Below are 12,411 nucleotides of genomic sequence, written 5' to 3'. Positions count from 1 at the left end.
GTCAAGATCCCTAAAGGTTAGTAATATATATGATCAAACCAAAGCACATAAAAACAAATAAGCAAAAAATCAAATATCATGCTAAATGTTGTTCTACCACAGTGTGAGAGGACTTTTGGCTGTCAACATTAACTATTGATTAAGACCAGTTCAGATTAGCCATGGAGTCCTTTTACCCTTTAACTATCCAGAATGATACTAGGATTTAAGGTGTTTCCATATATATACTATTTCCAAAAATATCATTAACCAAAGTATTACGGAGGCTTATACAGTTGTGTTTTATTGTAAAGTTGTATTAATTCAGCAGCACGACACATTTTGGTAATGCCAAGATAAAAATGGTTTGCGATCTCGTAATTTCGCTCCTTGGTGACATTTAGATAGTAATATGTGGAAACCATAGTGTTTCACCTGAGGGGCGAGACCTATCTACAGTGAGGAGTATACAAATTCACAGTACAATTAAAGATATATATCAATTTTCTTGTGACATGTAAAGAAAAAATTTGTGTCAGTATGGAAGGGCAGATGCTAATGCTTAGTACATAATTTAAAATCTCTGGTGTAACATAATGAGAGATATCTCTTTAATACACAGAAAGAAACTTTTTTTGAGAAACTGAGGACCCCAATATTAACTGTCCTGAGGAAGGTGTGACCGTATCCAGGGTACCAACACCGAAACGCGTCGACGCACTGAACAAATTGAGAATCCAACAAAGCCTAGAAAATACCAACTGTATGCAAATTTAATAATGGTGGTATAAAAATGCTAACTCAATAAGGCTATTGGATCCCATAGATCAGTTGGTACAACATTTGAGCGAGTACTACTAGTGGGGTTATGGTTTTGTATTTTTTGTACATTTGTGTCACTGATATTATTGTACTGTATTGTATATGTTCCGCGTTTAGATCCTTATGTAACTTTCTTTTTAAATTTAGAATATGTTATTTATGTGTCTTTTTAATCATTTTTTATAGTATGAAATATAATTTACATTGTTGACATTGTAATTTCCCAGAAGATTTGTATGTTTTCAGAAGAATTGTTTTTTTCTGAAATTTTAATACTATATTTTTATTTTAAAAAAAGATTGTAAACTTCATACTTTGGTTGTTGGTGTGTCCCCCAATAATAGGCCTATGGGTGTGGTGGACATATTAGTACATCTGTCCTCTGTAGACCGCACTCTTTAGTACTATTCCAGGGATTTTCTCTAGACTTACTTGGTCGCCTAGCAATTCTGATGCAGATATTACCCAGTCACATTATTTTTGATGGACATACTCTAGAACTTCTCTAACTTCTCAATTTGATGGGACCTACATTTCCTGTTTCACAAAGTATACGTGTACAGTAATGTATTGGATAAAGCCATCATTTCCCATTCAAAACTCCCTACAAAATATGTCTTGTTACAAATAAAGTGAATTATTATGCTTTAAAATATACTAGGTAGCACCAACCAATTGTAAATTTACCAAGCAGTAATTCCTCCAAATCACCTCAAATGACCTGCTGTTGCGCACAGCGCAAAACAAAGGTGCACACAACATTGCCTTCCTGCACACAGACAAAAACTATTAGAGGGAACACTGATGGTAATCAGGAATATGGCGGCCAATAAAGCAATCTTTCTGATGTGGTCACTATTACAACACTAATATTAGTAGCTTGGAAGATTTTCATTAAACATAAGTAGCTTTTATTACACACAAGCTCGGATTCTGCTGCTTTAACATTTGCTTTCTCAGAAAATTTATAGTTTTTTGTCTAAACAAAAATGTAAGGGCTTTTTTTCCTATATCTAAGACGTAACTTTAACCTCTGTTTTTTCAGTAAATAGAAGAAAGAAGTTGGGATAAAGCCTTATGTATGGTTCAAAAGGAGGACCCGTTAATTTTGATCGCATCAGGTTAAGCTCCCATGGAGGGGGAGGTCTTTTATATGGAGGAAATACTTTCTTCAAGCCTTTCAAAAAGCCGGACTACTGGAAGTTTGAAGAAAGAAGTAGGATTGTGAGATTTTTAATTAAAGCTGTAATGGCTGCTAAATTGACCATTATTGAAGTACTTAGGATTTTGGACTGGGCCAAATAAAATAAGGAAGTATGGTGCCTTATTGACATGTAATTGGACTGTGTCCACTATTATGACAAAATATGCAATTGAGGTTTCACTTCATGAAATAACATTGTCTAGTTGACTGATTTGCTTCTCTTAACATTTCCATGCAGTTGGAAGGAAAACCTAAGAGACCCTACTGACTGACTTTAGGAGCCATGCTGCCAAATTCCACAATGATACTTTTGGGTAGAGAAACTGGCCCTTAAGTCTTGACAATAGTTTGGGTATGAGTAAAGTCTCTTGTGTGGTTAGATGGACCTTTGGAGAAGATCCGGAAACCACCACTGCCTTGGCCGTAATCATCTTCCCTGGAGATGTAGTTAATTTCTGGATCAACAATGGAATTGGGGACAGTGCAGTGAAGGCATACAGAAAATTCTGGAGCGAGTTATCAATCTTCCACATTAGGATATAGATATAGATATGTATATAGATATGTATATATAGATATATATATATATATATATATATATATATATATATATATATATATATATATATATATATATATATATATATTCCCCTGTTTTCTCATGTGAGCTGCATTACTGTCATACCTTAAAAAAAAGTTGTAGTAAGGAACATCCTGATTCAAGGAACCCTGGATAGGAAAGATTATGCTGTTAAATTTGTACGCTCCCAATGTTGTTAAACGGCATTTCTTGTAGGGACTCCAGGACATGCTGTCGGACAGTGTGGGTTCTTCCATAATCTGGGCAGGGGATTTTAATTGTGTTTGGTCGCTATCCACCCAGGGAAAGTACCAAGTCACTGATGGCAGGCGCGCTGACGAGGGCAATGCAGAATTTCAGTCTTTTGAATAAGTGGCGTATCTTACACCCCGGAGGTTGAGAATATACATGCCACTCTCGGACACATAATACTTACCGCCGACTTGACCATGTCTTAGTGGGTGGTTTAGATCATACTCGGATAGACACCGTGGCACACATGGTCAGGTTCCTGTCCGATCATTCCCCGACCTTCCTGATTTTGGCCTGGGTCGGGAGGCAGGACCGATACCGGTCATGGCGCATGCCCCCTGATCTGCGCATCCATGCTACATGTAGGGTGGACTTGGGGACTGCTACAGAATATTTATTTCACAGAAAACATGGGGACCAGGGCAGTCAAATGGAAGGCATTAAAAGCGGCAGTGCCAGAGGAATGCATAGGTACTGTCTGTGGGGTGCGCAGTCTACTCATAGCAGACTTGAAGACTCAGGAGGTCCGGTTAGCAATCCTTCAAAAACAGGAGGTATATACAGCAGGGGTGTGCACAGTAATCTTGGCGGCCCACAGAGAGCTCCACCCCCTCTGGGTTACATTAGACAAAACTGGCCTTAAGTCCTAGGTCCTTTCGCTGGTCAGTCTCACCAGCTGACAGTGCAAAATCATGACGGCTGGGCCACTCTGCACCCTCAATGGTTGCTTCGTGTCATCTGAGTCCACACTGGACTCTCATGGCCTTTGTTTGCTGCAAGGGGTTGGGTACTCCAGGTAATGGCCCTGTGAGACTCTGGTTGGTCCTGGTGTCCTCTGGCTTGGTGGGGGGACAGATCTGACCTCCAGGAGCACAGGTACCTCTTCTTGGGGGTTGCTGCATCGGCATGGCCGGGGAGCGGCAACTCGGTGAACCGACTTTGCGTCTTCGGTGCCTGCGAACTGCAGGGAGGGTAGCTCCTCCGCTGCAGGGGGTGTAGCTCCTCCGCTGCAGGGGGTGTAGCTCCTCTGCTGCAGGAGGTGTAGCTCCTCTGCTGCAGGAGGTGTAGCTCCTCTGCTGCAGGAGGTGTAGCTCCTCTACTCCAAGGGAGATTGCTGAAAATTTGTGATGGGCTAGCAGTCTCCCAGGGTTCTCAGGAGATGTTCAGCTACAGGTTGAGTAGATTGTCACGATTGTATAGACAGGTGCAGGCAGGCAGGGATTGGCGCCAAAAGTCCAAAGCAAGTAAGTGTTCAGGTCTCACTTTTCTTTCGGCTCTCCTGTGTCTTATTTATTTATTTATTTTGAGAGTTTTATATAGCGCGAACAAGATCTTTGCAGATAGCAGAGCGCTTTACAAAGGCAGGTGGAGGGTAGGGGAACAAGGGGGCATAGTAGGGAGGTAGATCGTCAAGTTCATGCACATAGCAAAAATATTACGTATAGTACAGGTATGAGGTAGCAAGGCATAGTTGGAGCGTAGGCCATCAAAACGCTGTAAATAATACAGAATATTATTATTATAAAACATAGTACGTATAGTGCAGGTATGAGGTAGCAAGGCATAGTTGGAGCGTAGGCCATCAAAACGCTGTAAAAAGTACAGAAACAAAGAAAAACAAGCATTAGAAATGCAATCGGGCTCGGATTTATTTGAGTTTGAGCTAATGGCATTGTAAATGCCAATGTATTGTTGCTATGTGTTATGGAGTGTGTTCATGTGGTGTGTACTGCCAGTGATCTCATTGTGAGTGTGAGAATATTGCACCGTTACTGCCTGTGTTGTCCTTCTTGTGAGTGTGAGAAGCTTGCACCTCTGCTGCCTGTGGTCTCCTTGTGAGTGTAAGAAGCTTGAACTGCTGCTGCCTGTGATGTCCTTCTTGTGAGTGTAAGAAGCTTGCACTGCTGCTGCCTGTGATGTCGTTGTTGTGAGTGTGAGAAGCTTGCACAGCTGCTGCCTGTGAGTATGAGAAGATTGCATTGTGCATCTCTGTGCTGTGCCTGTTCTTTATAAGGGACTCTTGCTCTGTTGCTGCTGCTGCCTTGGCACAGTACCTGCTGTGAGTGTGTGAGGGAATATTGCACCGCTGCTGCTTGTGATATCCTTCTTGTGAGTGGGAGAAGCTTGCACCTCAGCTGCCTGTGGTATCCTTGTGAGTGTAACAAGCTTGCACAGCTGCTGCCTGTGATGTCCTTCGTGTAAGTGTGCTCTGTCATCGGTAGTTGAGAGTGGTAGTGGAGAGTGTTAGTGGAAAGTGTTAGTGGAGAGTGGTAGTGCAGAGTGGAGAGTGGTAGTGGAGAGTGGTAGTGGACAGTGGTAGTGGAGAGTGGTAATTGGTAGTGGAGAGTGGTAGTGGAGAGTGGTAGTGGAGAGTGGTAGTGGAGAGTGGTAGTAGTGAGTGGTAGTGGAGAGTGGAGAGTGTTAGTGGAGAGTGTTAGTGGAGAGTGTTAGTGCAGAGTGTTAGTGCAGAGTGTTAGTGGAGAGTGTTAGTGGAGAGTGTTAGTGGAGAGTGTTAGTGGAGAGTGTTAGTGGAGAGTGTTAGTGCAGAGTGTTAGTGCAGAGTGTTAGTGGAGAGTGTTAGTGGAGAGTGTTAGTGGAGAGTGTTAGTGGAGAGTGTTAGTGGAGAGTGTTAGTGGAGAGTGGTAGTGGAGAGTGGAGAGTGTTAGTGGTAGTGGAGAGTGGAGAGTGTTAGTGGTAGTGGAGAGTGGAGAGTGTTAGTGGAGAGTGGTAGTGGAGAGTGGTAGTGGAGAGTGGTAGTGGAGAGTGGTAGTGGAGAGTGGTAGTGGAGAGTGGTAGTGGAGAGTGTTAGTGGAGAGTGGAGAGTGGTAGTGGAGAGTGGTAGTGGAGAGTGGTAGTGGAGAGTGGTAGTGGAGAGTGGTAGTGGAGAGTGGTAGTGGAGAGTGGTAGTGGAGAGTGGTAGTGGAGAGTGGTAGTGGAGAGCGGTAGTGGAGAGCTGTAGTGGAGAGCGGTAGTGGAGAGCGGTAGTGGAGAGCGGTAGTGGAGAGTGGTAGTGCAGAGTGGTAGTGCAGAGTGGTAGTGCAGAGTGGAGAGTGTTAGTGGAGAGTGTTAGTGGAGAGTGTTAGTGGAGAGTGTTAGTGGAGAGTGTTAGTGGAGAGTGTTAGTGGAGAGTGTTAGTGGAGAGTGTTAGTGGAGAGTGTTAGTGGAGAGTGTTAGTGGAGAGTGGTAGTGGAGAGTGGTAGTGGAGAGTGGTAGTGGAGAGTGGTAGTGGAGAGTGGTAGTGGAGAGTGTTAGTGTTAGTGGAGAGTGTTAGTGGAGAGTGTTAGTGGAGAGTGTTAAGTGGTAGTGGAGAGTGGTAGTGGAGAGTGGTAGTGGAGAGTGGTAGTGGAGAGTGGTAGTGGAGAGTGGTAGTGGAGAGTGTTAGTGGAGAGTGTTAGTGGAGAGAAGTTAGATCACAGAAGCTCTTTGTGCTCCACGTGCCGCCAAGCTCTGCAGAACAGGAGCTTAAAGCGAAAGAGAGAAACTGGTGTGCTATAGGGGAGAGGAAAAAAAGAAAAGCTTCAGACTTCAGTTGAAGGCTAAAAACGCGTAGACAGACAGGTCGAAAAAAATATTAACGTTTCTTAACAGGCAGACGAGAGGATGTGGCTTAACAGCTAGAGCGGCCGACCTCCAAGCTGGTCCAACTATAACTGCAGGCAAATGCTATTTTTACAGCATAAACCCGAACACATTATCTCCAGGCATGTTCGTGGTATACAGAATAGAATGGTATGTCTTATTTATTAATTTTCCTTCCCAGAAGGTACCGAGAACGAGAGACGTAAGACTACAGGAGAGAAGAACAGGAAAGATGCAAGCTTGTGTGGGAACAGGCACAGAAGGGAGAACTGACACTAGATGACTAATGGGGATTAGGAGCAGGGTAAAGAGGAAGTGTTACACTACAAATCCCACGATGCACCGGAGAGCTGCAGCAGCACCCGGGTGGCACCAATGTCGGCCCGAGATGCCCACTGGCTGGATCCCGTAGTTTCCCGTTGAATTTCGGCAATCTTGGAAAGGAAAGAGGCCCGGCCCTTTGCCCAGAATCGGAAGGGTGCCCGATCTACGGGAAGCACGTGACATCAGAGCATGAGAAAGGGCACGCGAGAGATGTGCAGCGCGGAACCCCAGGCAGACAGCTGGAACTCATCTCTGGCAAGGCGGGGGTGACCACGGCAAGGAGCGCGAGCCCGCCCCTGGGTGCCAGGGAGGGGCGCGCGGTCTGGAAGGAGGCCACCGCCTCCCTTAGTTGTGCTTCCCAGCCTGGCATTCCCGCCTAGAATGCGGCATGATTATGAATCCAAAAGTTGTGAATAACATTTTAATAATATATTAAACATTCTGCACGGAAAAGTAAATTGTACTGGACATTCGGTAAACTTCGCATTAAGCATTAAGCATCTAAAGAGCCGAGCATCGAAATGTGAGAGGCGCTTCGATAAATCATCACGAGGGGGTCGTTGCCTCTAGTCTTGTTATACGCAGATGACATCACTCAGATTAAAATTAATGTTTACCCTCCATGCATGAAACTATTATGTTCGCCTAAAAATACCGCAGGAACGAATACAGAGAAAGAGCAATTCTTGGGCTTTATAAATATATAATATAGCCAATCAGCCGGAGAGCAGCGATGCGCCGCAGTTTTCTTTCCGCTTTCTTCTGGACATCAGCTGCAGCGTAATTCTGCACACAACCCGCGGCAAGTAAAAGACACACAAACGGAGGAAGCAGGGTTTAAACTTCGACAAAGATAGAGAGCTGTGAGAGCGGCAGAAGCTGCAACGGTGTGCACAAACCAGCAAATGACAAGTCCTGATTAAATGACGACTCTGCTTCGTACCCCGTATTTCCAGTGCCCAAATGTAAACAAGCCCCGGAGACCACCGCAATGATCGGCATGTCTGGACCTCAGTGACATACGAAAGAAATTAAAGCGGCGCCATTACCGTATCCCCATTTAGTCATACAACGCAACGTAGTCATAACATGCAAGAACAAGGAAGCTGCGCGCTGAGCGCTGCAGAATTGTGAACGCGCCCGGCCATCTGGATTCACCAACGGAGGCACCCTGACAGCTCCTAATTATAATTTATGTACTTCTTTGCGCGAGCACGAACGAAATATGCCCAAAATGGCGGAACAAAACTACATTTACCCTATCACTTCAAGCCTATTAAAACGAAAACACAAGGAAGACGAATCACTGGCCAGATGACAGAAAAAGCTAAGGAATGTGTGGAATTCCTCTCGCCAAGGCCCTAGGAGATACTTCTTTTTTTTCTTCTTTAACATTAGTTCTCAAACTCCTCCCACTTTCAGTGGGGAGGAGTCCGAGCCCTAAAAACTGATATGAGGGAGCAAGGATCTAAGCACTTTAGACTAATATACGTCAAAACACACGTGCATAGGAATATATAGGCAATATCATAACAAAATACTGGTAATACTGTTCGCAATGTAAATCAAACAAATTGTTCAAGTGTATTTAGCCATAAGGATACTTTTGGCTTCTTTCTTAAAAAGAAGGGAGGAAGAGAAGAGCCTCGTTTCAGGAGGAAGTGCGTTCCAGATCCTGGGCGCCATTCCAGAGAAGGAGCGTTTGTAAGTTTTTTCCTTCCGGAATCTTCGCGGTTTCAGCAGAAGATTGTTTGTGCTCCTGGTAGTTCTGGACCCACCAGAAATTGTCAACTTATGAGTGAGGTAGCTGGGTGATTTCAGGTGTACAGCCTTGTGCGTCATGCAGGCGATTTTCAGCTGTATTCTGGCTTCAAGAGGCAGCCAGTTCAAGGATTTGAAGTCAGGGGAGATATGCGAATGCTTTTTTGATCCAGTGATGAGTCTTGCAGCCGCATTTAGTGACGCTCTGAGGGGTGCAGTTGTCGTTAGGGGGAGGCCGCAGAGGGCCACGCTGCCGTAGTCTATGCGAGGGATGACTAGAGCTTGTACTGCTGTTTGGAAGTCTTTTGCTGGGAGGAAGGGTTTCAGTTTCCTCAAGGTATTTATTTGGAAGTTCGCCCCCTTAGTAGCCTTGCTGATATGCTGCTGCATGTTGAGGTTGGTGTCGAGTGTTATGCCTAGGGATTTTGCTGAGTCCACGATGGTCGGTTGGACATTGAGTGCTGTTAGGTGCTTAAGCCATGTTTGTGCGGAAGATATTTTCGTGGGAGGTGAGATTAGGAGGAACTCAGTCTTCATAGCATTGAGTTTGAGGTGGTTATCGGCCAGCCAAGATTGGGTGCTTCTGATCGTTGAATTCAGACTCAGGATGTCTTTGGGGGATTGTAGCTTGAGATATATTTGAGTGTCATCGGCGTACATGTGAAAGTGTACATTGGATGCTTGTAGCAGGGTGGTGAGAGGTTCCATAACTAGGTTGAACAAAGTAGGGGATAGGCAGGATCCTTGAGGGACACCTAACGATACCGGTACTGGGGAAGACATCAGGTTTTTGCTCTTGAATTTTTGAGACCTGTTGTGTAGAAAGGAAGTGAACCAAAGAAACACAGTCCCAGAGAAGCCCATTCTTGTCTTTAGGAGTTCGAGTAAGTTCTCATGTTTCCCTGTGTCGAATGCTGAAGAGAGATCAAGAAGGATGAGGAGGCAGGTATTATTTTGATCTAAGATTTGGATGGCGTCGTCAATTATGTGAGTCATAGCGGTTTCAGTACTTCTTGTGGATCCATTGAATCGGAGTTCCTGGCATCAGGGGGTGCCTACTAAATGCTCAATTAAGGTGGCGTTAAGCCAGTGGGTTACTTACCTTTAGGGTGTCAACACCCTTTATATGACCACTTCTGGTCTTCAACATAGTTTTCTTCAGCGTCAGCATGCCATGCAGACCGATGACTCTTGCCTTTATGTCTGTGGTGGGATGTCGACTTCAAATGATGTTTTTAGTAGTGACTGAACATGTTTGCCTCCTATTTTCTCCGAGTATCTCCCTCTTGGGAAATCCGGAGCATACCTTCTTAGCAATAGATGCCTGAGTCGTCGTCTCATCCAGCTGTTTCTCATCTACCTCATCTCCTCAGCCTTCATGTTTTGAAATACCCCTCGAAGTCTGATGCCATCTCTGTCCCCAAGAGTTCTTTTGGACATTTTATGGCAGATACTGTAGTCTTTAACAATATGAGATGGAGCACACATACCACATAGACCTTCTGAAGGGTCTGAGAATGCTTTTTTTCTACCACAGGAAAGACCCTTCTCCAAAAGAGAAGGCATTTTGAAAAAACAATTCTCAAAGGTGGTAAAGAATTATCCCACTCATTAGAAGGGTGTTAAAACAGACTGAAGAGCTCATTTAGAAAGAAATAACGGAGGTACAAAACTAAATATGCTCTCAGATCATTCCCACAGGAGCTGGAAAAAAAACTTATTGGGTGAGCCACACTGCCCGAGTAATGCATTATAACTAGAGGAGTGTCCTGTTATTTATAAATAGGCAGGACTCTTTTCCTTCTGTTTGCAAAAGAAGTCTTCCAGGTTACGTTTTGTTTCTGATCTTACATTTTAACCTGCCTTACAGGGTGCTAATCATTCTATGGACAAATGGACATTTGCATCCTATGCTGTATTCTATGAACAACATATCCATGGTAAAGTGCTCTGGGTCCACACAGACAGCGGGAGATCATTCAAGCATTTAGTACTATCAATGAAGATATTACGACGCAGATTAGAGGTTACAAAACTATAATTACAGCTAGAATTGCAATTTTTAAATCCAAACAAAGGCTAACAGCATTTTAGTTCTAAAGGTGTACTAAAGTGTAATATTAGAGGCGCTCAGAAAGTTCCCCATTGCACATCAATGGGAGGGCATACTACACTCCTTCCTGCAGAAATGCGCGGAACAGGGAATCACGTGAAGACAAATGTACTCCCACCCCCATTCCCTGATGCGGCACCACACTGACCACACATGATACTCCATACGACTTCCCGTTACCGTCGGACTCGACACACTGTTTGACTGATGCTTTCATATCTCACACTGCCGACCACTTACCCCAATCCCGGAGCCACACCGCCACAGGAAAACGGCGGCGGAAGCCCGAGCACTACACCGTGAAACCACACCCTCCGATCACCCGGAAGACCCCCCCCCCTAATTACTCTGCTGCACAGACGACCCGCGTTCCCCTGGATCCCGCCCCCCCCCCCCGTCTGCCCACCCCGCGAGATGCAACTGACATGCTGACACAGACTTCTACCTACTAGGCGCTATGGCGAACTCTGCACGCACCTACCCCAACCCACCTCCCGTGAAACCCATGTCCCTGTTTTATAGTTAGTTGTTGATCTGGTTTAATCCTCCGTTGGACCATGTCCATACGCATACAACTTCATGCTTTATAACATTTCATGTCACAGGACACCCTCTGGTGTAGCGGCCGAGGATTGGACGCCCCACATGGACACTGAGGTGTGGTACATATCTCTCCGCCGATGCGGATACACATGGAGGTTACACGCCCCAATCACACTAAGTCGCTGAACACCCTCCATGCTCCCTCACATGATGGTACACCCATCCGAGCGCCGACTCCCACAGAAACACTCGCAAATGACACGTATTGGTAGCGACGGACATGCCCGTCACTACGGCCACAGATGGGGGTAAATTCAGCGCAGCCACCTAGAACCACTACATCCATGCTGAAAAACCCATAGACCGCACACTTACTGGACACTAGAGGTGTACGCGTCATGATGTAATGTGAAATATTAATATACGCTGCCGGACCCCAGGGTTGCCGAGCTTGAAGCTGTGTTTAATCTCTTTATATACCACGAATTTCATTGACTGCAGCTGGCCCGGCTGGGTTGTAAGCAGAGATGCTGTGTATGCTGTATATCGGACAATAAAGGTCTTTATTAAAATAAAAAAAAATAAAAAATAAAAAAGTGTAATATTAGAGGCAAAGCTATGTTTAGGGAGAAAAACCCCTCAGATTATTCTCAACAGACAAAGTGTATACAATGCATATAAAAATAACTAAAAACAATTGACACGCTCACCTGAGATAATGAAGGTCAGAGATCTCCTTCATGCAAAGCCAACAGAACTCACAACCACAGACAGCACAAGTCATGTGATTACAGCTACCATCATTCATCTTTATTATGTAGGCAGCGCATCGTGGGCATGGTTTTATATCATCCGTAGCTAACAATCAAAAGAAAAAGAATATCTGTGTAACAGCCTTCTAGCACCATTACTCTGATCTATACACATGAAACAAATTAAGGGTCCAAATGATTAGAACAAATGTGCCTTTTTCAGTTCGCTTCTTGCTGCTAGGGTGAACAGTTTTTTGGAGCCTAAGGCACAGTGAATGTTTACATCTAGTGATAGAGGGTCAAGTTGGTTGCTTACTATCATGTAAGGCAGCTGGCTTGTTAAAGATTCTTTTCACCTAGCCAAATAGGAAGACCAAATGAAACCCAAAACCAGCTGCAATGAAATCAGATTTTCTAGTTAGCATATCTTCCACAGAGTAACAAACCCCACAAATCCTCTCATTCCCGTAATAATATGCAGAGCAATCTTTCAAAAACCATT

At 44.5% G+C, this 12,411-nt stretch overlaps 1 protein-coding gene across 2 annotated transcripts in view; it reads right to left on the bottom strand.

The window, feature by feature from the left end:
* RNF19A (ring finger protein 19A, RBR E3 ubiquitin protein ligase) overlaps positions 1–12,411 on the bottom strand; it is a 342,060-nt gene that overhangs the window by 185,701 nt on the left and 143,948 nt on the right. For both annotated transcript variants that reach the window (XM_078686950.1, XM_078686951.1), the window contains exon 5: positions 11,868–12,015. In XM_078686950.1, the coding sequence (XP_078543076.1) occupies positions 11,868–12,015 (148 nt within the window). The remainder of the gene's footprint in view (positions 1–11,867; positions 12,016–12,411) is intronic.

The sequence above is a fragment of the Lissotriton helveticus genome, chromosome 4_1 (genome assembly GCF_964261635.1).
Source record: "Lissotriton helveticus chromosome 4_1, aLisHel1.1, whole genome shotgun sequence".
Classification (NCBI taxonomy): Eukaryota; Metazoa; Chordata; class Amphibia; order Caudata; family Salamandridae; genus Lissotriton; species Lissotriton helveticus.
Note: the sequence above shows the minus strand (reverse complement) of the source record. Positions and strands in the feature narration are given on the sequence as shown.